The sequence below is a fragment of the Notolepis coatsorum genome (assembly GCF_963971535.1).
Source record: "Notolepis coatsorum genome assembly, chromosome: 12".
In the NCBI taxonomy this organism is placed as follows: domain Eukaryota; kingdom Metazoa; phylum Chordata; class Actinopteri; order Aulopiformes; family Paralepididae; genus Notolepis; species Notolepis coatsorum.
In genome coordinates this window covers 24847741-24875716 of record NC_140176.1, presented here as the reverse complement: position 1 = coordinate 24875716, position 27976 = coordinate 24847741, and the positions used below count along the sequence as shown (strand labels likewise).

The following is a 27976-nucleotide window of genomic DNA, read 5'->3' as shown; positions in this document are numbered from 1 at the left end:
GGGATGGGAGAAAATATAGAAAAAATGGGAGAAAAAGTGGATAAAAAAAAACATTTGTAAACTTCAAAAGGGAAAGAGGTGCCATTTAAAAAATAAACAGTTTTACCTTACTATATCCTATAACAGTTTTACCTTATTATATCCTATAACAGTTTTACCTTACTATATCCTATAACAGTTTTACCTTATCCTTAAGGGGTTTGTTCGTCTGACAAATGTCTGTCTACTACAAATATGACCTGGTTTATGGGTAAATCAACATCTGTTTGACTTTGAATCTCTTTAGGGAAATAAGCAGAATTTCGCTGAGAAAATAGTCTGTGTTGATACAGGAAAATGTAAACCCTGATGAGTTCAATCACTTTTACGCCCGCTTTGCCAGGCGTTTTGGGGGATATACCATTTATCTTGATTTGTAATATACTTATTATACAAATATCCTGGGGTAAATAAACAACCTGAGAAAAGTTGATGAATGGTTGTTCCCCGTTAAATGACACTGAAGGTAGTGTCTGCTATTAATGACTCACCAACTCAGTTGTTTTTTCTCACGTTGTCGGTTTATTTATCACCGAAATACTGGTCTTGGAACATTGACTGGGTGCATCACCTCTGCAGTACATTCATAGACTGAACTCAAACCCTCAGTCGGTGAGCCCTTGCCCCCTCCCCTCCACCAACCCGCAGGCTCGCGTGAACAACAGCGTCACCTGCCAGCCCCGGGTTGGTAGAGAGCAGAGTGACAGCCCGGCTGACCAATCAGGCACGTGCACACATAGAGCCCAAGGGGTGCTTGAGCACCTGCCCTTTTGAGCTGCATAAAAAAGTTCCCTTTAAAAAAAAATATATATATATATTTTTTGCGCATATAGACTGCCCTTCCAACTGAAAAATGTCAGGATAGAATAAAAATATTAGGTAAAGAGAGAGAGATGCCCCGTATTCCATTGCAGTTTGCACGGCCTCCTCAGCGTGCCTCTCCGCGGACCTATATATTTTATGCATAGCGTGGGTGGTGATGATGATGATGATAGAAACCGCTGTGGCGCATACAGTTGAATGCTGGTATTACACTCACTGAGGGACACGAAGAAGTCAAGTCCGATGGGATTTTGGAATCTCAAATACAAAAATCGAGATTGGAATAAAAAATGCATTTATATTAAACAATACAGAATATACAGCACTTCTTGGGGTCTGTAGGGTAAGCACTTATTCCCTCCCCCCTGGACATTTATGGAGCTGTATGGGCCTTTTAAGTCAGTGATAAAAGTGTCTTTCAAGGATAAGTGAGCTCCTGCACTGATTATTATAGTTCAATATTCAATATTTGACCACCAAAAACCCCCAAAAAGCATAAAAAGGGGGCCATTTGCCGCATGTCTTCCCTACTTCTCCTCCCGTTCTCCCTCTCTCCTCTATCGGTCCTGCGTGGCCATAAAAAGCTGTAAAAATGCTAAAAGTTATAATAAAAAAATTGTATAAAAGAAAGGGCCCCCCAAAAATCGTGGCTTGCACGCAAAGCGTGCTCGGTTATAACACACCCAGGAATAGTGCCCTTTTCAGCCTTTGAGCACCTGCCCCTCTAGGGTCCTGTGCACGTCCCTGTGACCAATGACCCCGATACTAGGGTCGCTACAGTATGTTCACCAGTGCCAGTGTTTCTTACCTTCCAGTCGGGAGGAATCTGGGCTCCAAATCCAAAAGCAGGAAACTGCTTGTTGCTGCACAGGCAAGGGAGAGAACATAAAGCAATGAGTGAACCAGCTACTGCAGTACTCAACACATGCATGTGGCTCATCTCTACTGACAGATGATTATACTGCCATACAGACACTGGTCAGCAGACCAAGGTTAAACTGGTTAACAACATGTATGATTACTACATTGTAAACTGTGTGTGTGCTCAGCTTTGTGTCGGCACTGAATTGCAATAGTGTGTATCACCCAAGACCATGAGTTCCTAGAGTTAAAGGTGCTATAGATCAGTGGTTCCCAACGTATACGTATAATAAATATATATGTTGTGACCGAGCCCAGACGTATGAGGCACAAGTCTCCCTCTGTCATTTTTCAGATATGCTTTCAGATAAAGATATATTAAAAGGAAGTTTAATATATCTATGGGAAATTCCTATCGTTTCTCAATAGTCCAGTGCGCACCGCAGATTTGATTTGATTTTGATTGAAGTTTATTTCAAATATGCAACATAACAAACAAACATCAAGTACATATATAGCCTTAAGCCTTTAATCCCACCCCTATTTACTCATCAGAACATACTATATTTTATTTACCAATTCATACATTACTAGACTTATATTGAAAATGAACTTAGTTTAACAATACATTTTTTAATAATACCTTATTAATATTTGCTAAAACTGTATGTTACCCCTGTAAAGCTCCTCTAGTAATTTTTTATACATATATACAACTCAGATCGTGAGACAGACGCGCTGGTTGGTGGTGTGGCGCTGCGCCCTATCCCACTATGGGATGTCCCTTACTTACACACGGAAGCCGGGACGTTATAACAGCCATATCTTATTTTATTTTGTATCCACTTTTTCTCCTTATTTTTCTCCCATCCCAATTTCGCCTCACCAATTCTCCCTTCAATTCTCCCCTCCCCTGTCTCGAACATTGCTAGACTATGCCTCCCACTGGCCGGCTGCAGTGAGGACCAAGCCTCCAAGTCCCCTCCGGTACATGAGGAGGCAGCTGTCGCATCTTTTCACCTGAACAGCGCAATCTCTCAGTGGCTCACGCTGCCCCCGATACTTCCTGATTCTGCTGTACAGGCGCACCAACCGACCTGTAGGAGTCGCTGTCCACAACGTCCAATCCCCACCCACCAGCTTTCCCACCCCTAACACTACCAATTGTGTTAGTATGAACGACCAGCCAAGCTGGTAGCAACGCCGAGAGCTGGGCTCAAACCCAGCATCTCCTGCGTTAGTGGCGAGCGCCTTGCCCACTGCGCCACTTAGCCGCCCGTATAACAGCCATATCTTCAACTACCGTAATAGTTGAATAGCCCGGTACATAGTTGCATGTCAACACAAACCCATGTGTTTTTTATGGGTGTCAACAGAAACTCGAGAACAAAGGCTGATGGTCGCTTTGGATAAAAGCGTCAGCTAAATGACTAAATGTAAATGTAAATGATGGCTGGCGATTAGCCAACCAGTCACATGATTCTAATGTAAATGTCACTCTGCCCCCCGAACTCAGACTTTTGCCGAACACAAACTGCCTTTTTTAAATAAAGGTCTTTACCATTTAACTGTTGTGTACATTCAAACTGTGATAATATGGAAAAACCGAAAAACCATAACAAACAAAAAAAAATCATTCATTTTCTCACAATCGGACTTCCAGACATGCGTCTCTTACTGCTGGGCCCAGTCACATATATATTTATTTAATTTAATTGATACATTTAAGCTGTAGGGTCCCCTTATAATGGGACCCTGCTGTTTTTATCATAGATCGATCAATACAGACCGTATTAATTAATGTTGTGTTTCTTTTTCAAATGTAGCCAAGAGTAAAGACCTTAACCCTATCAAAACAACAGTCAAAGTGTATATTTTCAGCACTACGTTTGTTTACAGATGTTTAAGATTTACCGCAAATATGAATTTAGCGGAAAAATGCTAATTCTCTCTCTCTTTTATAGTAAAACCGTGAGGAAATGACAAAATCCAGATTTAACACTGCCATTGGAAAGATGAGCTTTTCCACTACCCATAGATGTATGATTTGGCCATAATAAGGTCAAGGTCAAGTTCAAGGTCAAATATGAATTTATAATTCAAATGGATTATAATTTATTACTGTATCTACAAATTCTTCTGTTTAATCATCTTCCCTCTATTAATTTGCTTCGATTTTCTGTACACTTGATCTCAAGAAGGTGCTCAAAAGAACCTCAATGTTTTCATGGTGTTATTCACCGGCAAAGATCCTTTGTTTCATCACAGTTTACTCAAGCCTAGTAACAGACACAATATTTCTGACACTGGGAATACCCCCAGGTCCCTAGATGTTCCTAGATACCAAGAACATACAAATTGACCTTGTAGAAGTGGAGCAATCTTCCATTACTTGGACATGTACCTTTAGGCAGAATTTCTGAAAATAGGGCTACAGCTTAACAGGTTAAATGATTACTAGATACTCAAGTCACAATATATGGCAGTGCCGGATGTATCACCACAAGATCATCACAAGATAAGGCAGAGCAGGATGTATCAGCACATGATCATCACATGATGACTGTGCAGGAGGTTATAACCACAGGCAGGTTTGTCAACTGTCAACTGTCTATTTCTGGGTAGAACTTTGTACATTATACAGACTTCTTCCCATACCGCATGAATAAACATACAAACTCTGGTATGTTTCCACCTTAACTTACATTTTTACTTCTTCAACAAGACTCCAGTTAAATAGGAGCCACAATGGAAGGAAGTGATGAAGCAAGTGGCCTTGGAATAAATGGATCACTTTTTGCCTGCGTATTTTCACAAGTAACCAACAAAGCCAATTGAAGGTGAAGGGTGTAATGGGTTCCGCTATCAAAACTAAAGTTCTGTCTGTCTGGGTTAGATGGACTCATACAGAAACAAGTGCTTCTTCTGAGATCAAATAACATTTGTCGTTTTCATTTTAGGACAGTTTCACTTGACATGTTCAGCTGCGCGGAGGAAAGGTCACTCTATCTACACACCTTTTCCCAGTGATGGGACAAATGTGTGGTTGCCTAATGGCGGACTTAAAGCTGTTTGTCATGTCATTCAGTTATCCCTACAATGCAACGCTTCCAGAGCACACTTCTCCTGTGGCCACTCACAGGCAGCAAATGTTGGCTAGTAGCAAGGCAATCAATGTCAATGTAGACGTTACATGTAAACATAGAAATAGAATAGAACATATTTATAGATGTAAACTTTGGGAGACACCCGTCATCGCTGGGGACAGCTGCTGTTGTTCTACTGCTTGGCAACAAACTTTCTTATCTTTTTCGACTTTGATGCAATGCGCTGCAACTGGGCTTAGCCAGCTAGTCTAGAAGGCTAATGTTAGCTAGCTTGATGTACGGCTACATTAGATCCATGCCAACATGGTGACAACTTTAGCTTTTAACAATGAAAAGCATTGAAACACAGTATCAAGTTACAAGTGGAGGCATTTTTGGCAGCTGGCTAGGCTACTGAATGTATTCAGGCAAGAAGACAGCAGAACGATGACGGGTGTGTCTCCAGCAGTGATGGGAATAACGGCACTATAAGTAACTTCGTTACTAACGGCGTTCGTTTTTTCAGTATTACTCTTCCAATCTTAATAACGTCGTTACCGTTACTACAAAAAAATGCGGCGCGTTACTATGAATGAACCTGTTTCTTTCATCAGACATATCTCTGCGCCGAGAGGCAATAAAGTTCTTCCTTGTTTAGTGGACAGTGCGCGAGCCAAGCATACATGCTGACGATTGGCTGAGGTTGAATACAATGTCATGGTAAGCCAATCAGAGGTGGAGGTGGGCGGGTGTCTAAAGCATCCAGAGTCTGACACACAGCGCGACAAGACAAGCGATCACTGATCAGTCAGCATGAGACCGCGGTCCGTGTAGTGTACGTTTTGAGCTCAAAAACGAATCCAACGAACAACACAAGCGACTCAGTCAACATGAGACCGCGGGTCCATGAGCGTTTTGTGTTCACTCTTTGCAGCGCAGGGCACTGAGTGGCTCTACTGCAGTGCTGACAGCCTTATCAACAGTGCTGCACTTCCTGGTTTAATAGCACAGGCTTCAGGGTATGTCATGCATGTCTTAAGGTCAACCTCCACGTTGTATTTTTGTTCAATAAACAATGTGGACTAGGCCAACAGTGACTTTCATGAAGAATTGGAAAAAAAAGTATTGAAATTGACCCAGTTTTAGCGTTTTTATCAAAACATTTTGTCTGCCCAACACAATCACCACGCACGTGCATATTTTAATCAATGGTTCATAACGTACCCATGTACATGTCAAAATACTTCCCAAAGGTCAGTGAATACCACGATCACAACACCAGAGGGAGCTCCACAAATCATGTAAAACCCAGATTCGGCTCAAACAAGGGACTAAACACGTTTCGCAATTATGCCACATCAATGTGGAACGCCCTGCCTAAAGCTGTAAAGGAATGTGAATCACTACCCACCTTCAAAAACACTCTCAAAAAACACCTACGTGAGACTGCAATTCGAAACTGGCCCCTACAAATGTCCTAACCTAGTTGTACAGTAAATGACCAAGTAAGGCTTTGTCAACATTCCAATGTACAGTGTAAAATGTGTGTGTGTCCCCTACCCAACCCCCCCCCCCCCCCCCCCCCCACCTACAATGTACAGCCCTCACCCAACCCACCCAACCCCACCCCACCAACCTCCTCCAATGTACAGTTTCTACGCCAAATGTATATACACTCCTTTTCTGGACACTTTTGTATCACAAACAGTACTGTATTTGCAAATCTGATATGTCATAAATGTATAGATGTAGCAGTACTGTCTATCTGTATGTCATGTATGTCATATATGTTATGATGAATTGAAAATGGGGGACCCTGGTGGAAACAAGACGAAAGTCTTTCTCTGGTCTGCATCCCCTTAACAATTGTATGTATTGAGATGTACTGTACTGTACCCATTCTGCAATCTGTTAATAAACTTTTCAATCAATCAATCAATTCAACGTGCGCGTGTAATGTCGTCACAACAGGTGTTGGTCACCAGGGGGCTCTGTGAGTCACAGGCAGTAGCAAGGAGGCGGAGCATTATTTCCGGCGTTGGGTGCATGATGCGCATGTGCTGTGATCACACCAGGCAGCCAACGCCGGAAATAATGCCGTTTTGAGCAGTTTATAAAAAATATTTAAAATGTTTATTAGCAACGCAGAGCTTTCAAATCATCCCGTATCTCTGTCCGAAACCCTCGTGCAACTGTGAGTACATTTGAAATGTCTCTGTGATACTTGTATAACGAACGGTTCGGCCAGAACCAGTCCTTCATGGTAAATCTAGGTTGGTTTCCTATTAAGGAGCAAGTGACTGTGGATTCACTCGGTGCATCAGTCACGAAAGGGGCTATGATGAGCTTGGCAAGCCAGAGTAAAACACAGTTTTCATTCAATCAATAACAACATTAACCAGACTCTCGTTGTGTCTATTATGCTAACGCTAACGTTACCTCATTGTGTCTATTCTACAAGCTTTAACGTTACCTAGCCTCTCGTGTCTATCTGCTAACGTTAGCATTAGGCTAACTAACGTTACCACTCGTCCCTAACCCCAACAACAAGCGTAACTAATCAGCGATCTTTTTGTCAGACTAAACTCTCCGCTCGGTGGCAAATTGTGTTGATGTCGGTTTTGTTTCATCAATAAATGAGGCAGAATACACAGTGACTGTATCCTTTTTTATTGCACTTGTTTCGTGCTGCAAACATACATAAGACATCCTACGCGAGACATTAAAGATGGCGGCGTTCTGTTTTCGTTCAGACTCTCGCGTCTCTCTTCTGACCAATCAGTGGTCTGCAGTTTTTCACGTGACATTTCTGGAGCTCTCATGCTGATCACCAGCAGCCCCGCCTCCCCACACGGAGACAAACTGAGTACTTTATTTTTAGTGGAAAAGCAACATTAGATTCGGCTCATTAATATGCACCTGTGTCCTGTTGTGACGTCGGCGTTTGATAAGCTTTTTTGATTCGCGCGTGCATGTTATTCGTGCGTGGACCTTTTTAACTCTTTCAGAGTGGCATTTCCGGTGTCAAATGGAAAAAAATAAATAATGAAATTATATACCAATGATGTAAACTACCCATAATTGATCAGTAGGGTTTAAGCTGGAGGTTGGCCTTTAAATGTAATGATTAGATTAGTTTAGATGATTCGATTAGATTCTTATATCTGTATGTTGTGTATGTCATTGATTGATTGATTGAAAAGTTTATTAACAGATTGCAGAATGGGTACAGTACAGTACAGCTCAATACATACAATTGTTAAGGGGATGCAGACCAGAGAAAGACTTTCGTCATAAATGTCATGAATTGAAAATGGGGGACCCTGATGTAAACAAGACGAAACTCTTTCTCTGGTCTGCATCCCCTTAACAATTGTGTGTATTGAGCCGTACTGTATTGTACCCATTCTGAAATCTGTTAATTAAAATGTTCAATCAATCAGTATATATTTGTTATTTATTTTTGGTATAGTGCTTAACACTTTGGTTGCCTTGGGTTAAATTAATGATATACCATAGATTGCCAGCGCTATTTGTCTATGGAGAAAGTCCCCTTCTTTGCAGGGCTATAACTTTTTAAATTCTATTGCTACATTGCCATTATTAGGGCCCATTCAAAGTCCTATATGTATTGTTCATTGTGTAGCAACGTTAAACTTTTTCATTCACATATTCATAGTAAAGTATGGTCTAATGTATAAGTATGTTTTCATCTCTTTCTGCAACTTTCTCCAGAACGTGATATATAGCCCCAAATGCATTATATTGATGATGAAATACAGTTTGATGGCAATCAGCGCGATATAAAAAATTCCAACTAGACGTACTTCTAGAAGTTACTACACGTCATCTGATGTTGACCGGATGGGCGAGGGGGCGTTTATAATTCCGTGGGCAGCGTTATACCAATCATCTAATGTGGGTCAAATGTTGATAAAAGCAGTTAGTATCGAAGATGGTAACGTTACACGCTGAAACTCACCCCAGTCTCCGCGCGCCGTTGGGCGATCATCGTCGAGTAGAAATTTTATCATTATGGGATATATTATTACCCGGTCCATCTCCAGCTTGTATAATGGTATATACGTCCAAATCATGTTGTTTATCGAGTTATTGGCAATCGATCGCTATGTAGAGTGACGAGCTAGAGTGCCGGAACCTATCCCGAGTGGCCGGAAGTAATAGGGCCGACCAGCAAAACCTCTACTGCGCTTCCTGTTAAGCGGTTGCGCCGATCGGCCACCAGATGGCGCTCCTGAACCGCCAGAGAGCTCAGTGGGTCCTGCTGGTGGATATCAGGCCAGCGGAGGGGGAATATGAATCCGATTCCAGATTTTTGAAATATTGATATAAGGACGCTGTACAGCGTCCCCCGGCAACTTTAGCATGGCCAGCAATGACGCTGTAAAGCGTTTTTAGGCAGTCAAAGTGTTAACAAGCATAATTTAATGTTGACCAGTTGTGGCCTGTTGAGGGGCAATACATATCAAAAGTTCCAAAACATCTATTCTGTTTGTATTTGTATGATCCACTATATAAACATAGTAATTATAATATCTACATAGCCTACATGGCATTTGATTGGAGGCTAGTCTCACTTTGTCCCACAGCAACATTAAAATAGTTTAGATTTGTGTATGTTGTTTATGTAAAAAAAATCTTGAAAGTAACGCAATAGTTACTTTCTGAAGTAACTAGTTACTTTTATAATTTGTAACTGAGTAAGTAATTTAGTTACTTTTTGGAAGAAGTAACTAGTAACTGTAACTAGTTACTTTTTTAAAGTAACTTGCCCAACACTGGTCTCCAGTGATGAAGTGTCTGTTATTTACATGTCATGAAATTACATGTCATGAAATTACATGTGCACTTTCCTTAACCTCTTGTTATTATCGGGTTTTAGCCGCTCAATACAGGATTCATATGTTTCATTCTGTTTCTCTGTTAAATATGTGTGGTACATGATTAAGACTGATTTCTCTAAAAACCATAACGTCCCCTTTCAGTCAGTTTACTCGATACAACACATCAATACCGGCTGAAGAGAACTTTAATATTGCATGAACAGGCCCCGATTGGTCTAAGCTAGCGAGGCCCTGCCCCCACTCTGGCATTAGGGACTAGCCTTATTTGTTGTACTGGTTGGTTTAACCAGTGTCTTACCACGTGAGTAGGGATGTTCAATATTGGCTTTTTTACCGATATCCGATATTTTCCAACTCTTAATTTCCGATACCGATATCAACCGATACCGATATATGCAGGGTTTCCCCCCCAAAAAAACAGAATAATTTCAGGTAATTAACATTACATATCTCTTGTCATGGAATGAACACACAACATTATGCATACTTTTGACAATAAATAAATTAAGAATTTGTTCTTACTTGCTTGCCTGGGTAAATAAAGGTTAATTAAATGTAAAGAAAATTAAATAATATATATATATATTTTTTTAACCGATAATTACATTTTAATGCCAATATCAGCCGATAATATCGGTAGGCCGATAATATCGGACATCCCTACACGTGAGTGTTGGTTGCGTCCTGTGACACTTGATTATGTGCGTTTCCCCTTGTTTTCCTCATTAGGTGGGGTTATTGTTTAGGGTTATCATTTACCTTGTTTGTCCGTGTTATGTCCGGGTTTCATTCCCCTTATGTTAATAAATATAATTTACTTTTGAGAATGCTTTATTATTTCCTCCTACCGGGACCTGTGCTAAATGCACTCCCTGAACGGGTTGGAGGTTCACAACAACCCGGTTCAGGTACATTTATATTATTTATAGACCTTTTGTATACGACAGATGTACTATTGGGGATAAGGATCCCCACCATGCTTGGTTTGTCTGGGACTTATCAAAAACAGCTCTACTGGACAAGTCCACTTGTGAGCATCGCATGTCTTTCTCGAAAACCCGAACCGGGATTTTCATCAAAAGAAATGGGCTCCAAAAAAACATTTGAACAAAATAAACAGTCCTCTTTTTATAGATACAAAGCATTTCATGGAATAGCTATTTCATCACTAACTCACCGTCACTCACCTATTCAGCCAGTCATTCATTCACTCATGGTTAGTCATCACCAACTCACCGTCACTCACACATTCAGACAGTAATTCATTCACTCATGGTTAGTCATCACTAACTCACCGTCACTCACCTATTCAGCCAGTCATTCATTCACTCATGGTTAGTCATCACCAACTCACCGTCACTCACACATTCAGACAGTAATTCATTCACTCATGGTTAGTCATCACTAACTCACCATCACTCACACATTTAATCACTTGTGGTCACCCTGCACCATGTGGCGGCTCACAGGTGTAAGACCAGTGTGGTGCCAAGTTCCGCCTGTAAACACTTGTTCCAACCTACTTCTGGTTGAACCTAAAGTAATAAACTAACACTATATAAAGCTATTTGCTAAGCTGATATTTGCATTTCAAAATGCTAACATAAATCTGTCGTCATACTGTATGTACAATCAGTTTCTAATGTATTTAGAAACACAAACGGACTGCCTCGATAGAGAGGTTAGCTAGCCATGCACAGTGCTATGAGCTAATGTCATATCAAGGTGACAACCTGAAACGATATGTCGGAAAGTCATGAACTGATTGCACATACAATGATGACAGATTGACGCAACCCTTTTGAAATGCAAATATGAACTTTAGATAGTGTTCTTTTTATGACATCAGTGTAAGTCCGGGGGCTCATACAGAACTAAGCATTTCACTGTAATGTATGTAAAACAAAACTTGAAGTGGGTTGGAAATACATTTTGCAAGAGGAACTGATTTGGCAGCACACCAGTTCAATCCATATACGACAATGTTTTGCATCTATGACACTTGTTGTGTTCCTCTGATAAGGGACTTTAATTCTAAACTTTGAACCGTGTAGGTTGATGTTGTTTAGGATACCTGTCGTAGTCCTGGATGACCGTGCCCACCGCCCAGATGGCTGCCAGGTACTCATTGTAACCCTGGGGGTTGATGTAGTGCAGAGACTGGGGGGACGAGGGGTCCCCGTTGGAGCCTGTGAAGTCTATGGCTATCTGTCCAGGAGCAGAGGACAGACGGACATGGGTGAAGACAGAGGACGTTAAAGACAGTAATGAAATATGAATACGAGCCATATGATTTCATAAAAACCCCACAAATGCTAATATTATATGATCCATTCTGTTTATGATATTGATTTAATGTAAACCATGAACTGTGTATGTATACCATGCATGCATTTCCTGCACGTGTAAGTAAATAGCAGTTTCTCCAGAATTATTTTGGTTGCCATGACAACTTATGTGAGACTTCCAAACTCACAGTGAAGTTGATCTGACAGCCTCCCATGATGTAATCCAGGAAGGTATACTCCTTCACCACCTGGGAGGTTGAACAGCGTGTAGAAAAAGTGACATTAAAAATATTAAAAACATTCGAACACATCACATCAGCAGTAACGAACGTGAGAATCTGAAGAATTTAGGTGACGTGTTCACAGAGGGACTAGATGCCCTCACTGGGCCTACAAACCCACGGCCCGGAAGAAAATGTTCACGTTTATTTTGTAGTTTGGGTTAGGGGTTGCAGGCCCATTGAGGGCATTTATACTCTTCCATCCACAGATGGCATGTCTTTTCAGCTCTGGCTTCCTTTTGTCATTAGTCTGAATGGAAATGGTTCCGACAGCGCTGAGAGCGGACCATGATTCTAGCGCTCATCTTTCATCTTTCTGGCAAAAGAGTGCTGCGTCTCTGATGGGTTTCAATAGTCGACCTAGCAACAACAGCAGCCACAACGCTTCACAGTGCTTCCCTCAAGCGCTGACCGCTAACAAATATGATGTTTCCTATGGACATGCCACGTTACAGCCTAGATGTGCAGCCAACAACAACAAAATACATACAAATAAAACAGGTGATTATGAATGGCACAAGAGAGAGTGGCTACCTCGCACTTCTTGATGCGAATGAAACCAGAGTTTTTGTATTTTCTCTTCTTCTGCATCTTTTTTCTGTTGATACACGCAAACTCCGTCTGTTTGGAAGTAAGGGAGATATTTATGTTGGTTATTAGACAGAATATAGATATCTACTGTATACTGCAAAGTTGGACGCATCTGACTGACACACACACAGTACACACAGTCTCACCGGGAAAGCGTGTGATGCCTCCGTCATCGCTGAGAGGGTGGTCTCACAGACTCCAATGAGGTCATGGGAGCCATTGACATGATTGTCGTAACACTCCATCTGGACACAAACAGAAAGGCTGTAGAAGCGGACAAAATAAAAGTACACTCCCCAAGAAACCAAGAATCAACAATCAACAAAGGATGAGAATGAAGGGTGTGATTTGCCGGGGGTTCGTTGGGGGGTGATTTCCATACTCTTACTGCTTTTCATGGCCCTACCTCTGATCACTCGTTGGGCTGGTGGGGATACAATTAACCCCCCTTCTGGTCGTTTATAATAGGCTATTGTTCATTCTAGCATTGAATTAAATACATGAACTTCACAAAATCGTCAGCAGCCTACACACCAGCATCTCCTGGTTTGAGCCAGTGCCCCCTCTCTCCAAGAAGCTACTGTGAGTGGTGTCTTGCGTGCAGTTTAAGAGTAACTACATCCCGGTACTACAGCTGAAGATGCACTTCATGGTGTAGAAGGGAAGTGGTAGAGACAGGAATGACTGTCGGTGTGATGTCGGGGATGATACTGAAGGATATCCAGCTTCAAATCCCCAGGTGCAAGTGTCTTGGACAAACGTCAAATATATATATATTTTTTTTATCCACTTTTTCTCCCATTTTCAATTTTTCTCCCATCCCAATTTCGTATCGTCCAATTCAACCCTCCCCTGTAATGTGGACGAAGCCATACATAGCACGAGTCCCCTCCGATACTCGAGGTAGCAGCCGTCGCATCTTTTCACCTGCGCATCGCAATCTTTCAACGTCAGGGGTCTGCGCTTTGGAGGGACGCCGCCCCCATCGCTTCTTGATTCTACTGCGCAGGCGCACCAACCGACCTGTAGGAGTCGCTGTCCAGAACGTCCGATCCCCACCCATCAGTTTTCCCTCCCCCTAATACTGCCAATTGTATTAGTATGGTAGACCAGCCAAACTGAAAACAATGTGGAGAGCTGGGCTCGAACCCAGCGTCTCCAGCATTGGTGGTGAGTGCCTGACAAACGTCAAATATTAAAGTGGGTCCTAGTTGCCTATGGCCCACCCACCACACTCTCTCTGGTGCTGAAACCTTTATCTTGGATTGACTAAATTTGTGTTTTGGGAGAGATAACTGCCCAGTAACAACTATAAAGACATAATTATTAGCCTACAATTTATGTTCTTTTAAGAAATTAGTTAATTAATATAGCTATATTTATATCAAATTCTGTATACATTATGTAAATCTCTTACATAGGTTATGTAAGAGATTTACATAATGTATACATTAGGTCCTATTGTATTCAATATTACATTACTGTCCCATAAAATCGCCATGTTGTCCTGCATTTGTTCAGCCAACAAGATGAGAAGGGAGCAGCAAACCATTACATTATAATAAAATAAATCATCTGTTTGAAAGTAAAACCTGTTGAGAAACATTCATGTAATCTCCAAGTGCTTGCTTCGTTTGATTGATTGATTGAAAATTGTATTAACAGATTGCAGAATGGGTACAATACAGTACAGCTCAATACACACAATTGTTAAGGGGGACCAGAGAAAGACTTTCGTCTTGTTTACATCAGGGTCCTCCCCGTTGTATTAGACTTGTGCGTTTTATATGGATACAACTATATAATGCAACTATATATTATACAAAGCTTGTCCGAGGCAAGAGACCGTTGTGATTGGAGGATCAAGAAAAGAGGGCAGGGTTTGAGATAGGTCTATTGTTATGACCTACATGAATAAATAGTTTTAAGTACAGTCTTGAGGTACTGGTATGTATTTCGCTGACTTCCATACACTATTTCTTCATCCCATTAAGCTCAACCATGGATCATCCTAGAGGCTAATCTTTCCTGTGACAAAATGGCATCCAATGTAATAAAAAAAAGTCAACCAACGAACTCGATTCTTGTACCGGATCTCCTCTCTGGTAAACAAGAATACCCTGAAGACTCTGGCAGGAGCACTCATTCAAGGGTACTACGACTATGCTTGCACCTCATGGTACCAAAGCACCTCAAAGGCGCTAAAAACAAAATTACAAACATCTCAAAACAAACTGGTCAGACTACTGTGCTTGACCTTACTCCTAGAACCCACCTCAGCAACTTGCAATGGGCCTGGTCTACAAGATACACTACACGACCAAGGTACCCATGTACATGACAAAATACTTCCCAAAGGTCAGTGAATACCACGATCACAACACCAGAGGGAGCTCCACAAATCATGTTAAACCCAGATTCGGCTCAAACAAGGGACTAAACACGTTTCGCAATTATGCCACATCAATGTGGAACGCCCTACCCAAAGCTGTAAAGGAATGTGAATCACTACCCACCTTCAAAAGCACTCTCAAAGAACACCTACGGGAGACTGCAACTCGAAACTGGCCCCTACAAATGTCCTAACCCAGTTGTACAATAAAGACCAAGCATGGCTTTGTCAGTATTCCAATGTACAGTGCCCCCCCCCCTACCCAACCCCCCCCCCCCCCCCACCTCCAATGTGCAGCCCCACCCAACCCAACCCCACCCCACCTACCCAACCTCCTCCAATGTACAGTTTCTATGTCAAATGTATGTCAGTATTCCAATGTACAGTGCCCCCCCCCCTACCCAACCCCCCCCCCCCCCCCCCACCTCCAATGTACAGCCCCACCCCACCTACCCAACCTCCTCCAATGCACAGTTTCTATGTCAAATGTATATACACTTTTTCTGGATTTTTTTAGTATCACAAACAGTACTGTATTTGCAAATCTGGTATGTCATAAATGTATAGATGTAGCAGTACTGTCTATCTGTATGTCGTGTGTGTCATATGATGAATTGAAAATGGGGGACCCTGATGGAAACAAGACGAAAGTCTTTCTCAGGTCTGCATCCTCTTAACAATCAATCAATCAATTTAGGACCTGCTCAGAGGTCATCAATCGGCACACATGCGATGCATGCATGCAATTCGTATCTGCGATTAACCCATCCCGATTTCTTCATCCCATTAAGCTCAACCATGGATCATCCTAGAGGCTAATCTTTCCTGTGACAAAATGGCATCCAATGTAATAAAAAAAAGTCAACCAACGAACTCGATTCTTGTACCGGATCTCCTCTCTGGTAAACAAGAATACCCTGAAGACTCTGGCAGGAGCACTCATTCAAGGGTACTACGACTATGCTTGCACCTCATGGTACCAAAGCACCTCAAAGGCGCTAAAAACAAAATTACAAACATCTCAAAACAAACTGGTCAGACTACTGCTTGACCTTACTCCTAGAACCCACCTCAGCAACTTGCAATGGGCCTGGTCTACAAGATACACTACACGACCAAGGTACCCATGTACATGACAAAATACTTCCCAAAGGTCAGTGAATACCACGATCACAACACCAGAGGGAGCTCCACAAATCATGTTAAACCCAGATTCGGCTCAAACAAGGGACTAAACACGTTTCGCAATTATGCCACATCAATGTGGAACGCCCTACCCAAAGCTGTAAAGGAATGTGAATCACTACCCACCTTCAAAAACACTCTCAAAGAACACCTACGGGAGACTGCAACTCGAAACTGGCCCCTACAAATGTCCTAACCCAGTTGTACAATAAAGACCAAGCATGGCTTTGTCAGTATTCCAATGTACAGTGCCCCCCCCCCCTACCCAACCCCCCCCCCCCCCCCCCCTCCAATGTGCAGCCCCACCCAACCCAACCACACCCCACCTACCCAACCTCCTCCAATGTACAGTTTCTATGTCAAATGTATGTCAGTATTCCAATGTACAGTGCCCCCCCCCCCCCCTACCCAACCCCCCCCCCCCCCCCACCTCCAATGTACAGCCCCACCCCACCTACCCAACCTCCTCCAATGCACAGTTTCTATGTCAAATGTATATACACTCTTTTTCTGGATTTTTTTAGTATCACAAACAGTACTGTATTTGCAAATCTGGTATGTCATAAATGTATAGATGTAGCAGTACTGTCTATCTGTATGTCGTGTGTGTCATATGATGAATTGAAAATGGGGGACCCTGATGGAAACAAGACGAAAGTCTTTCTCAGGTCTGCATCCTCTTAACAATCAATCAATCAATTTAGGACCTGCTCAGAGGTCATCAATCGGCACACATGCGATGCATGCATGCAATTCGTATCTGCGATTAACCCATCCCGTCGTCCTTCCCCCCCAAGGGCAGCCGGGAGCAGACAGGCGTCAACGTGAGCCGCGCCAGGGGACCAATCCAAGTGCTCCTGTCCGTCTTCGTCAAGGACGCCACAGCGTTAGCGATCTATTGTTGTGCATGTTTTTCCATTGGGTTTATCTTATCGGGGGGAAACCCTTGCGAGCACGGGGAGAACATGCAAACTCCACACAGAAAGGCCTGGGAGATACCCCACCTGGGTAACTGGCATCATGGAAACCTGGTCCCCAAGCGGGAATCGAACCCTGGACAATTGTATGTATTGAGCTGTACTGTACTGTACCCATTCTGCAATCTGTTAATAAACTTTTCAATCAATCAATTCAATCAATCAATCAAAGATGGAATACCTCTCTATAGGATGTTGAACAAATACTTTTTATTTGAATACTTTAGTACCTTTAATATCAAGTAAGTACTCTAATACTTTTACTTAATTTGACCTTTTTCTCCTTTTCTAGTTTCCTTTTTTAATTTATTGTATTATTATTGTCATCTTGACATTGTCATGCTAACTACTGAGTTTGACTTCTATTTAGCCCAAACAATGGTAATTGTTTTGGATAGCAATTTTTTTTAACTGCAGCTTAAAATTCTAAATCCCCTGCCTTATCAGAGAGAGAAGTGTATATCAGAAGGCTTTGTTCACAAGACCACAGCTGCATGATCCACAGACGACGACAGGAGCCACCTATTAATAGTCCATTAATTTTCCTATAGCTGCAGCAAAGACTGAAGACTTGAGAGCAGCCAGGAAATAGTGTCACCTGTGAGAGGTCTATGGGGCTAGCAAACTAACTGCAGGCTTAACCCTGGGTTTCAGTGTCATGACAGTGGTTCATTTACTAGATGGCCATAGTGACTTAAGCAACACACCTACCCTCCTCCAGAGTGGGTTGTGTTCAAGTTTAAGAGATAAGAACTTTTCAAGCAGGTCCACTGATGGTAATCTCTTCTCATTTTAATATATTTGTCACCTCACAGGTGCAACTTCAGCAAAGAAAAACCTTCCCTGGAAATCCTTGCCTGTCCTGGGAATGTTGATATCTCTAAAAACGTTTTTAGAGACTGACAAAACCTGCTGGCTTTCCCTGATAGTTATCTGTATGAGAAGGATACAGATTATCATACCCCCCTTTTCATTCTAATCATTTCCCCCTACAAGCAATTTCATTTTTCAATCAGCAGCAAAAGGCCTTTTGACTTGGATGACATTAAGCATATTTATTTATTTGGGTTATGTTTTTCTCTCTCTCAGGCTACGGGGGTTGCAAGTAAAATATTCCATAGGTTCCATAATTCCAGGGTTGCAACTCATCTCTCACAGAAGACATCTAATCTCTTAAAAGCATGTGCACCGGTATTTCCATTTGTGGGATGACTCTCTGGAATAGATTGGATGATGAAATTTGCTTACGTCATACAGTTCAAAATTAAATAATAAATAGCTATTCTTGGACGGTACAGTAAAGAGGGAGGTTATAACTGTCATTTGTTTCAGTTTTTGTTCCGATACCTTTTGCTTTCTAAAGATACTGGATGGACAGTAGCATATTGATTGTACAATAACTTATTGTTCATTAACAGTAATGATTGTATTATCAACTTGATTGATTGACTTTGTTTGTAGATGATTATGTCAGAAGACATTTTAAGATTGTGTTTGAAGATGTACTTAGTTATGTATCTCAGGACTAATGATGAAGTGGTTGATAGCCTTTTTGTTAAGGGTTTATTGTATTAAAGGGTAGGACCTGATAAGTATCTTGCTTCCTCCTATTCCTTTTCCGACAAGAGACTGTTTTGTTTATTATTTTATCTTACTTTATTATTATATATATATATATATATATATATATATATATATATATATATATATATATATATATATATATATATATATATAATATATATATACCGGTATATATATATTTTTTTATTATTATCTTTTTTCTATCATATTATTTTCATTGTTATCTTTAGATTTTGTATATTGTTCAAAATAAACTATTAATTCATTCATAATCAGTAAGTTAATGTTAACAAACACACAACACTAGGCTCTCCGTGTAAAGTCATACTCGTGCCTTAATGCCGATGAGCCTTGTAATTTACAATATTAATGCAGTGAGCTTTCTTTTCCAGCAGTACTTTCCAATGAGCCTGTTACTTTTGGCTTAGATTCTCTTTTTAAATTCCTCATAATCATTCAACATGACATTTTAATTAATCCTTCATAAAATAGGCAATTGGTCATCTGTTGTGGAAACCGGCCCTTAGTGGTTGATGAAAACCTGGGTCGACTAAGCAAGTTGATAACCACCATCGTGATGGCGTTGATAATAATCACTGAGGTGATGAAGTGCACTTGCAGTTATTATGGTTAGTATTAGTAATTGATAATAAAAAAAGATAACAATCTACCAGAAATCCATTAGGGAGCTGTGCCTAGTCAACATTAGGTCAAAACCTAGTATATGGCTGGATGATGTATGAAACACTAGAGGGCTTTTAATTTGAAATTACGGACACAGGAAGTGGGGGACACTCAGTCAGACATTATAGTTGTCTGCGGTTATTAGATCATTATTATTATTTTAGACAAGTGTTATGTAAGTAGCCTAACGTTAGCCACTTAGCATGGCCGCTATAACATTAGATAGCCGAGATAGATATATTGGCATATGCGTCATTAGACTTATCCAAGTGTTAAGGGGACTGGGGAAGCTAAATGACCTCACTTACTGCATGTTTAACTTAATGTTGACGTAAATTAGCTAAATGTTCAATCTCCTTGCTGGTTGATTTAACACATTCAGGATCATTACAGCTTTCTCTGGTGTCGTTAAGAGGCGGCTCGCTTCGCTAGTAACGTTTATATTTTAAAGGCTCATTATTAGGCTTTTGTATTTCTTTCTCAGCCCTGGACACTATTTTCAAAAACATGTTTAAATAATGAAATTAATATCATGTGCGATGACTAGTCAACTAATTGCATGAACTAACGCCCAGTCAGGAGCAGCACTAGTCAATTGCATGTAAATCTGATGTCAGTATGTTTAATAGGGATATAGCCATTTGTTAATATGCATACATTGCTGAAACATTTGATTAAACATGGTCAATAAACAAATTCTATAACTAAATGACAGACACAGACAAACAAACAATAATAATAATAATAATAATACACACACACCGAGACGGGCAGCTCATTCATCTAGCCGAGTTGCAAGCATCCTTTCCGGACAAGTGCGCTTTTAAATTGGGAGAGTGATCAAATAAAAAAAATGACAACAAAAAAAGATCAGATGAATTCAGATCATTAGTAGGTTAGAGCAGTGGTTCTCAACCTCTCATGTAAAGGACCCACAAATTGATACACATTAGGCCACAGACCCCCATCTAACCGTCTATTCCCCATGTGTTTCTAGGCAACAAGGATGCTGGCAGTTTGGCAATTTTGTCCTTCAACGTCCTATGAGCTTGTGACACAGTATCTAGAAAGGGAGATATTAGCCTTTATAAAATGGGTAGCTCAAATCAAGCAATATGATTGGTTCATAGCCATGATTCTAATGTTCTGCCTTGGTAAATAGTCTGCCCGACTATGAAATAAAAGAATACCAGCTAGTTGTTAGTGTGTTAATGTTGCATAGCAGCTACCGCCTTACAGCCAGGAGGGGTCTATTTTATTTTTAACATTATTATTTACTAATAATAACATAAACATTTCAATTGAAGTGTGTCTTACTTTCATATTGCCATAGCCTACTTGGGCTCTACTACTACTACTACTACTACTCACTTCAGGCCATGGCATATGGTTATTATATCACAGCTAAGGGGCTGTCAGAACTACACCCTTTAGCTGTGATATAATAACCATATACCAATACCATGGCCTGTCGTGAGCTATTGCTTAATTGTTCAAACCAAATAAATATACATATTTGTGTATTTATTTGATTTGGTCATTTCTACACTAGCTAGCTATTTTTGGAGGGACCCCCTGAAACCTCCCCAAGGACCCCTGGTTGAGAACCACTGAGTTAGAGCACTGGTCAATCAAGGCATACAACCTGATGCAGGCAATACATGTTAACAATACACAACCTATAAGGGAATGGCTTGTGTTATTGAGATGCACATCACAGAACATGTTAGTCAACTAAATTAATCAGAGAGAAAATAACATCACTGTGTGTGTGTGTGTGTGTGTGTGTGTGTGTGTCTGTGTGTGTGTGTGTGTGTGTGTCTGTGTGTGTGTGTGTGTGTGTGTGTGTGTGTGTACCTTAATAGGTGAGTCAAGGTCCCCTCGACAGAGAGACTGCAGAGGGATTTTGAAGGGCCTCCACATTGGATGCAGGCTGTCCATCACTACCTGCACATGAAAACTAGAATGAAGTAATAATAATAACAACAAAATGAATAATAATTATCCTATGGAATCGTAAAAAGCGCTTTACAACTTATGCCTCACATTCACCCATTCACTCACACACCGACCGTGGAGGCAACCATGTAAGATGCCGAACCTGCTCATAGGGAGCAGTTAGGGGTTAAGTGGTAAGCTGCCGGGAAGAGCCAGAGTTGAACCGGGAACCTTCCGATTACCAGACGACCACTCTACCTCCTGAGCCACTGTCACCCATGTGGAAGCATGGATTGCATGGATTGTATGACTTGGGAGCGTTTCTTTACCTCTGTTCTGTGGGCCAGCTGCCATCCAGTCTCCGTCCGCTTGTAGATTTCCAGGAAAGGGTCTGACCACCACAGATACTGAGGGATGAAACCACTCTTATTGATGCGTTCATTTCAAATAAATGGAACAGGAAACTCTGTTGTGAGCCGTAGCCATTTAAAATAGACGTACCTTTTTGTCTAGGTTCCTCGCCGAAACCTCAAAGTGTGCCACCCTGTTGTCTGTTATCTCTTCAGCACATATCTAGAAAATAAGAAACATGCATATTGTCTTTCTTTTCATCCCCCTCTATTTTCTTTGATTTTGTGTAACGGGGGGTTTTACAAACACACAGTTCATGGATAGTACTGTCCCATAGATGTGTGGTGAGGATGTAGGGATAGACAGCAGTGCATGAAGAAATGCATGTATTGGCGGCTAGGTGGTGTAGTGGGCAAGGCGCTCGCCACCAATGCAGGAGATGCTGGGTTCGAGCCCAGCTCTCCGCATTGCTATCAGCTTGGCTGGTCGTTCATACTAACACAATTGGCAGTGTTAGGGGTGGGAAAGCTGATGGGTGGGGATCGGACGCTGTGGACAGCGACTCCTACAGGACGGTTGGTGCGCCTGCACAGCAGAATCAGGAAGCGACGGGGGCGGCGTGTCCCTCCCACGCAGACCCCCGCCGCTGAGAGATCGCACTGTGCAGGTGAAAAGATGCGACGGCTGCTTCCTCGAGTACCGGAGGGGACACGTGATGTAAGGCTTCATCCACATTGCAGCCGGCTTGTGGGAGGCATGGCCTAACAACGTTCGAGACAGGGGAGGGTAGAATTGGACGATACGAAATTGGGATGGGAGAAAAATAGAAAATGGGAGAAAAAGTAGATAAAAAAAAAGAAATGCATGTATTAAGGATATGGGTTTGAATCTATATAGATGGGTAGAGGGGGAGGTGTCATGCAGACAGCAGGTTGGGGCGGCAGAAGGAATGAGGAGCTTATGAATAGAGAGTTGGGTTGAAAATCTGTGTAAAGATGGGAGAAGAGGAGGTAATGGACATTCTTACATTTATATGTATACAAGAAAATGTGTGGAGTGGTGGGAGAAGAGGTGAGGTACTGGAAATGTATACAATTTATAGAGGAGAGATTAGCAAAAATGTTGCATGGAACTATAAACACTCAAACCCGCCGATAAAGAACCTTTGTGGAAGTCTAAAACATGTGGAAGTCTAAAACACGTGGAAGTCTAAAACACGTGGAAGTCTAAAACACGTGGAAGTCTAAAACACGTGGAAGTCTAAAACACGTGGAAGTCTAAAACACGTGGAAGTCTAAACGGGTTAAGGTAAGGCTCACTGTGATGGTCCCGTGTCCTGCAGGCCTCCGGTTCTTCAACAGCAGCTGTCGAGTTAGTGTCTGACAGGATACAATCTGGAGAAAAAAATATATCATCAAATGCCAGACCAATGGAGTAGCAAACGTCATATTATAGCCATTAGCTATGATAATGTTTTTTTTATTATTATTTTTTATTAAAAGGGTATTTCTGAGCCACAGAATATTTGTTTGAGCTTAGAACTGTGTATTGGTAAGAATACGATAATATCATTGTACAAGGGCTATAAATAAATGTACAGCGATACTAAAAGAAGAGTGTGGTATAGGCCTATTTCAATTGATTATGGTCCCAAGTGCGTTAAACAGTTTTAAGTCACAATGTGGAGGCCCCTGGTTCTGAAGTGCCTTAAAAACGCTTAATGCACACCTACAAGCTGATTAGTTCACATTTGCCATGGTATAAGTAAGGGATAATGTATAGCTATACTCGATCATTGTCGCAGAATAATTGACCGACACAGAGTTTAAAATACAGAGGCGCCGCGCCGAGGTGTTTTAAACGTCAGTGAAGGTCAACTATTTTGCGACAATGATCGAGTATAGCTATACATTATCCCGCTTATTACATGGCTAACTTACTAACAATATACCTAATTCATTTTACATCGACAAGACGAGATCAAATGCAGACGCAGTTCTGTTCTGGCTCCGCTGTCATCGTCACACACACTCCGCTGTCAGCCAGCAGGTGTGTCTGATTGGCTGCACTGATGCAGTGTGTCAGTGGCCTTGATTGCGAACAGCTGCGCACAGCGGTCATTATTGTTCGGCAGAGGTCCGTTATCGAGTAATAACGGACCTCTGACGAGCGCTGTTGACCAATCACAAGCAAGCATTTCGGCGAATGTGAAAACGTCATGTAATAAGGCAAAATAAAGGTGAGGTTAACGAGCTCACCTGGCCCAAAGTACACTCCAGTTCCCCCAGGAAGTCATCATCGCCTAGGTCAGGGGTGTCGTTGTCGATGTCATACACACAAAACTTCAACTTCTGCACCATCTCAAAGTAGTAGTCGATCACAAACTTCTTGGCAAATTGCGGGTTGAGGCAATTCAGGATCATCTCTGTGCGGCCATGCTGCATTACAAAGATAGGATAAACCGATACAGATACTGGTATTGGGCCGTGATACCAGGTTAAACTGATACAGATATACAGATACTGGTATTGGGCCGTGATACCAGGTTAAACTGATACAGATATACAGATAGCCTACTGGTATTGGGCCGTGATACCAGGTTAAACTGATACAGATATACAGATACTGGTATTGGGCCGTGATACCAGGTTAAACTGATACAGATACTGGTATTGGGCCGTGATACCAGGCTAAAACTGATACAGATATACAGATACTGGTATTGGGCCGTGATACCAGGCTAAAACTGATACAGATATACAGATACTGGTATTGGGCCGTGATACCAGGCTAAAACTGATACAGATATACAGATACTGGTATTGGGCCGTGATACCAGGCTAAAACAGGGTGCCAGTTATTAGAGTGTTACCCCAACACTAAAACCACATACAAACAGCCACGTCTGAAATCAAAGCACAGTGGCCTGATATTCTGCATGCACATTGAAGCATGCTAGATATCTCTAATGGAGAAAATGGATTAGGCTAGCCTATAGCTCACTCACTTTAGTCCAATGACCCCCAAACTAATGGTCTAAATCTATACTGTTCAGTCAAACTAATGGTCTAAGTCTATAAAACAAATGGATGGGATTGCCAACAGTACTAGTACTCTGCATGAAACTATACATCAAGTTGAGTACTCAGAGAGAATGGTACTGTGAGGATCATTCACAACTACACCTCCCAAATTGTAATTTACCAACCGAAATAAGACCTTTGCGCATACGACCATGTACTAGTCTTATAACATATTGGTATTAAAACAACATCACTTAAAATGTGTTTTCAGATAACAGAAGAAGCACAACACTTGTAACACAACTATCAACAGTTGTAGTGTTCACTGGAACAGAGCTAACAGTAATTATCCACCTAATACTGTCACAACCTGTCATAACAAGTGTTGGGGAGTGTTTCCTACGTGTGGTCCAGGTGCTACTAGTTTAATCAGGAAGCCCTACAGCAAGTCTCAAACTCAAGGCCCGCAGTCCAAATCCAGCCCGCTTGGCATTTTTATCTGGTTCCCAGAGTGAATTAGCTGAATTATCTCCTAGGCGCAATTAAACTGGCCTGTGATAGAAATCAAGCGCACCTCTGTCTCACTGGATGGCAATACAAAATATCCTGACTTTTCAAGCAAACGCACAGAGCGTTATCTGCACCTGCATCGTGTTCTTATTGAATACAAATTCATCAACCCTGCTTTCGTGGACCATTTGAGGAAGACCCAACCCCCTCCAATGTACAGTTTAAACCGGTCTGCTGATATTATTATTATGTTTGTCTGTGTGTGTGTGTGTGTGACACTTCTTCCCTTCACCACCACCACCCCAGCGTTAAGGCCCTGTCCATGTTCTCCCTCGAGGAGTCGGGGGTCTAAGGTCACATTCCAACAACTGTCAGCTGACCAGGCTCTCTTTAAACTACACCCTTTGTCATGCCATGATTCTTCAGTCACTATGAATTGAAAATGGGAGACCCTGATGTAAACAAGACGAAAGTTTTTCTCTGGTCTGCATCCCCTTAACAATTGTGTGTATTGAGCCGTACTGTAGTCTGTATATATTCTGCAATCTGTTGATAAAGTTTTCAATCAATCAATCAAACCTGCCCTGATGACTCAATCAAACACACCCACACTTTAACTGAGTCAGTTTTGTTGCTACATGTAGCCAACTAAACACGTTTCGCAATTATGCCACATCAATGTGGAACGCCCTACCCAAAGCTGTAAAGGAATGTGGATCACTACCCACTTTCAAAACCTCTCTCAAGGGACACCTACGGGAGACTGCAATTCAACACTGGCCCCTGTAAATATCCTAACCCAACCCCCTCCAATGTACAGTCATTTACCTAGTATGGTTTTGTCAATAGTCCAATGTACAATTTTGTTTGTTTGTACAGTGTCTCCCCCCCCCCCCTCAATGTACAGTTTTGCTTGTTTATACAGTGTGCCCCCCCCCCCCCACCCAACCTCCTCCAATGTACAGTTTCTACGTCAAATGTATATACTCCCTTTTCCTGACTCCTTCCGTATCACAAACAGTACTGTATTTGCAAATCTGGTATGTCATAAATGTATAGATGTAGCAGTACTGACTATCTGTATGTCATGTATGTCATATATGTCCTGATGAATTGAAAATGGGGGACCCTGATGTAAACAAGACGAAAGTCTTTCTCTGGTCTGCATCCCCTTAACAATTGTGTGTATTGAGCTGTACTGTCCTACCTGGGTTCCATCCTAGAGGCTAATCTCTCCTGTGACAAAATGGCATCCAATGTAATAAAAAAAAGTCAACCAACGAACTCGATTCTTGTACCGGATCTCCTCTCTGGTAAACAAGAATACCCTGAAGACTCTGGCAGGAGCACTCATTCAGGGGTACTACGACTATGCTTGCACCTCATGGTACCAAAGCACCTCAAAGGCGCTAAAAACAAAATTACAAACATCTCAAAACAAACTGGTCAGACTACTGCTTGACCTTACTCCTAGAACCCACCTCACCCCTGCCCACTTTGACAACCTAGGATGGCTTAGAGTAGACAACAGAGTACAGCAACTTGCAATGGGCCTGGTCTACAAGATACACTACACGACCAAGGTACCCATGTACATGTCAAAATACTTCCCAAAGGTCAGTGAATACCACGATCACAACACCAGAGGGAGCTCCACAAATCATGTTAAACCCAGATTCGGCTCAAATAAGGGACTAAACACGTTTCGCAATTATGCCACATCAATGTGGAACGCCCTACCCAAAGCTGTAAAGGAATGTGGATCACTACCCACTTTCAAAACCTCTCTCAAGGGACACCTACGGGAGACTGCAATTCAACACTGGCCCCTGTAAATATCCTAACTCAACCCAACCCCCTCCAATGTACAGTCATTTACATACATGGTTTTGTCAATAGTCCAATGTACAATTTTGTTTGTTTGTACAGTGTCTCCTCCCCCCCCCCTCAATGTACAGTTTTGCTTGTTTATACAGTGTGCCCCCCCCCCCCCCAACCACCTCCAATGTAAATTACCCAGTATGGTTGTCAATATCCCAATGTACCCAACCCCCCCCCCCCCACCCAACCTCCTCCAATGTACAGTTTCTACGTCAAATGTATATACTCCCTTTTCTTGACTCCTTCTGTATCACAAACAGTACTGTATTTGCAAATCTGGTATGTCATAAATGTATAGATGTAGCAGTACTGACTATCTGTATGTCATGTATGTCATATATGTCCTGATGAATTGAAAATGGGGGACCCTGATGTAAACAAGACGAAAGTCTTTCTCTGGTCTGCATCCCCTTAACAATTGTGTGTATTGAGCTGTACTGTATTGTACCCATTCTGCAATCTGTTAATAAAGTTTTCAATCAATCAATCAAACTGTATTGTACCCATTCTGCAATCTGTTAATAAAGTTTTCAATCAATCAATCAATCAATCAATCATGTATGTAGTTGGGAAAGCACAAAACACACAACACAGCAAAGTGGTGCTAGTTTGACAAAC

General features: G+C 41.7%; 1 protein-coding gene across 1 annotated transcript in view; it reads right to left on the bottom strand.

The window, feature by feature from the left end:
• Positions 1-27976, bottom strand: part of LOC311238507 (copine-3-like) — a 35634-nt gene that overhangs the window by 7070 nt on the left and 588 nt on the right. Inside the window, exons 3-12 of the mRNA XM_084326598.1 lie at positions 24203-24382; positions 23264-23338; positions 22095-22166; positions 21923-22000; positions 21513-21602; positions 12980-13078; positions 12777-12863; positions 12150-12209; positions 11748-11881; positions 1670-1724 (exon numbers count right to left, since the gene is read on the bottom strand). Coding sequence (XP_084182724.1) covers positions 1670-1724; positions 11748-11881; positions 12150-12209; positions 12777-12863; positions 12980-13078; positions 21513-21602; positions 21923-22000; positions 22095-22166; positions 23264-23338; positions 24203-24382 — 930 coding nt within the window. The remainder of the gene's footprint in view (positions 1-1669; positions 1725-11747; positions 11882-12149; positions 12210-12776; positions 12864-12979; positions 13079-21512; positions 21603-21922; positions 22001-22094; positions 22167-23263; positions 23339-24202; positions 24383-27976) is intronic.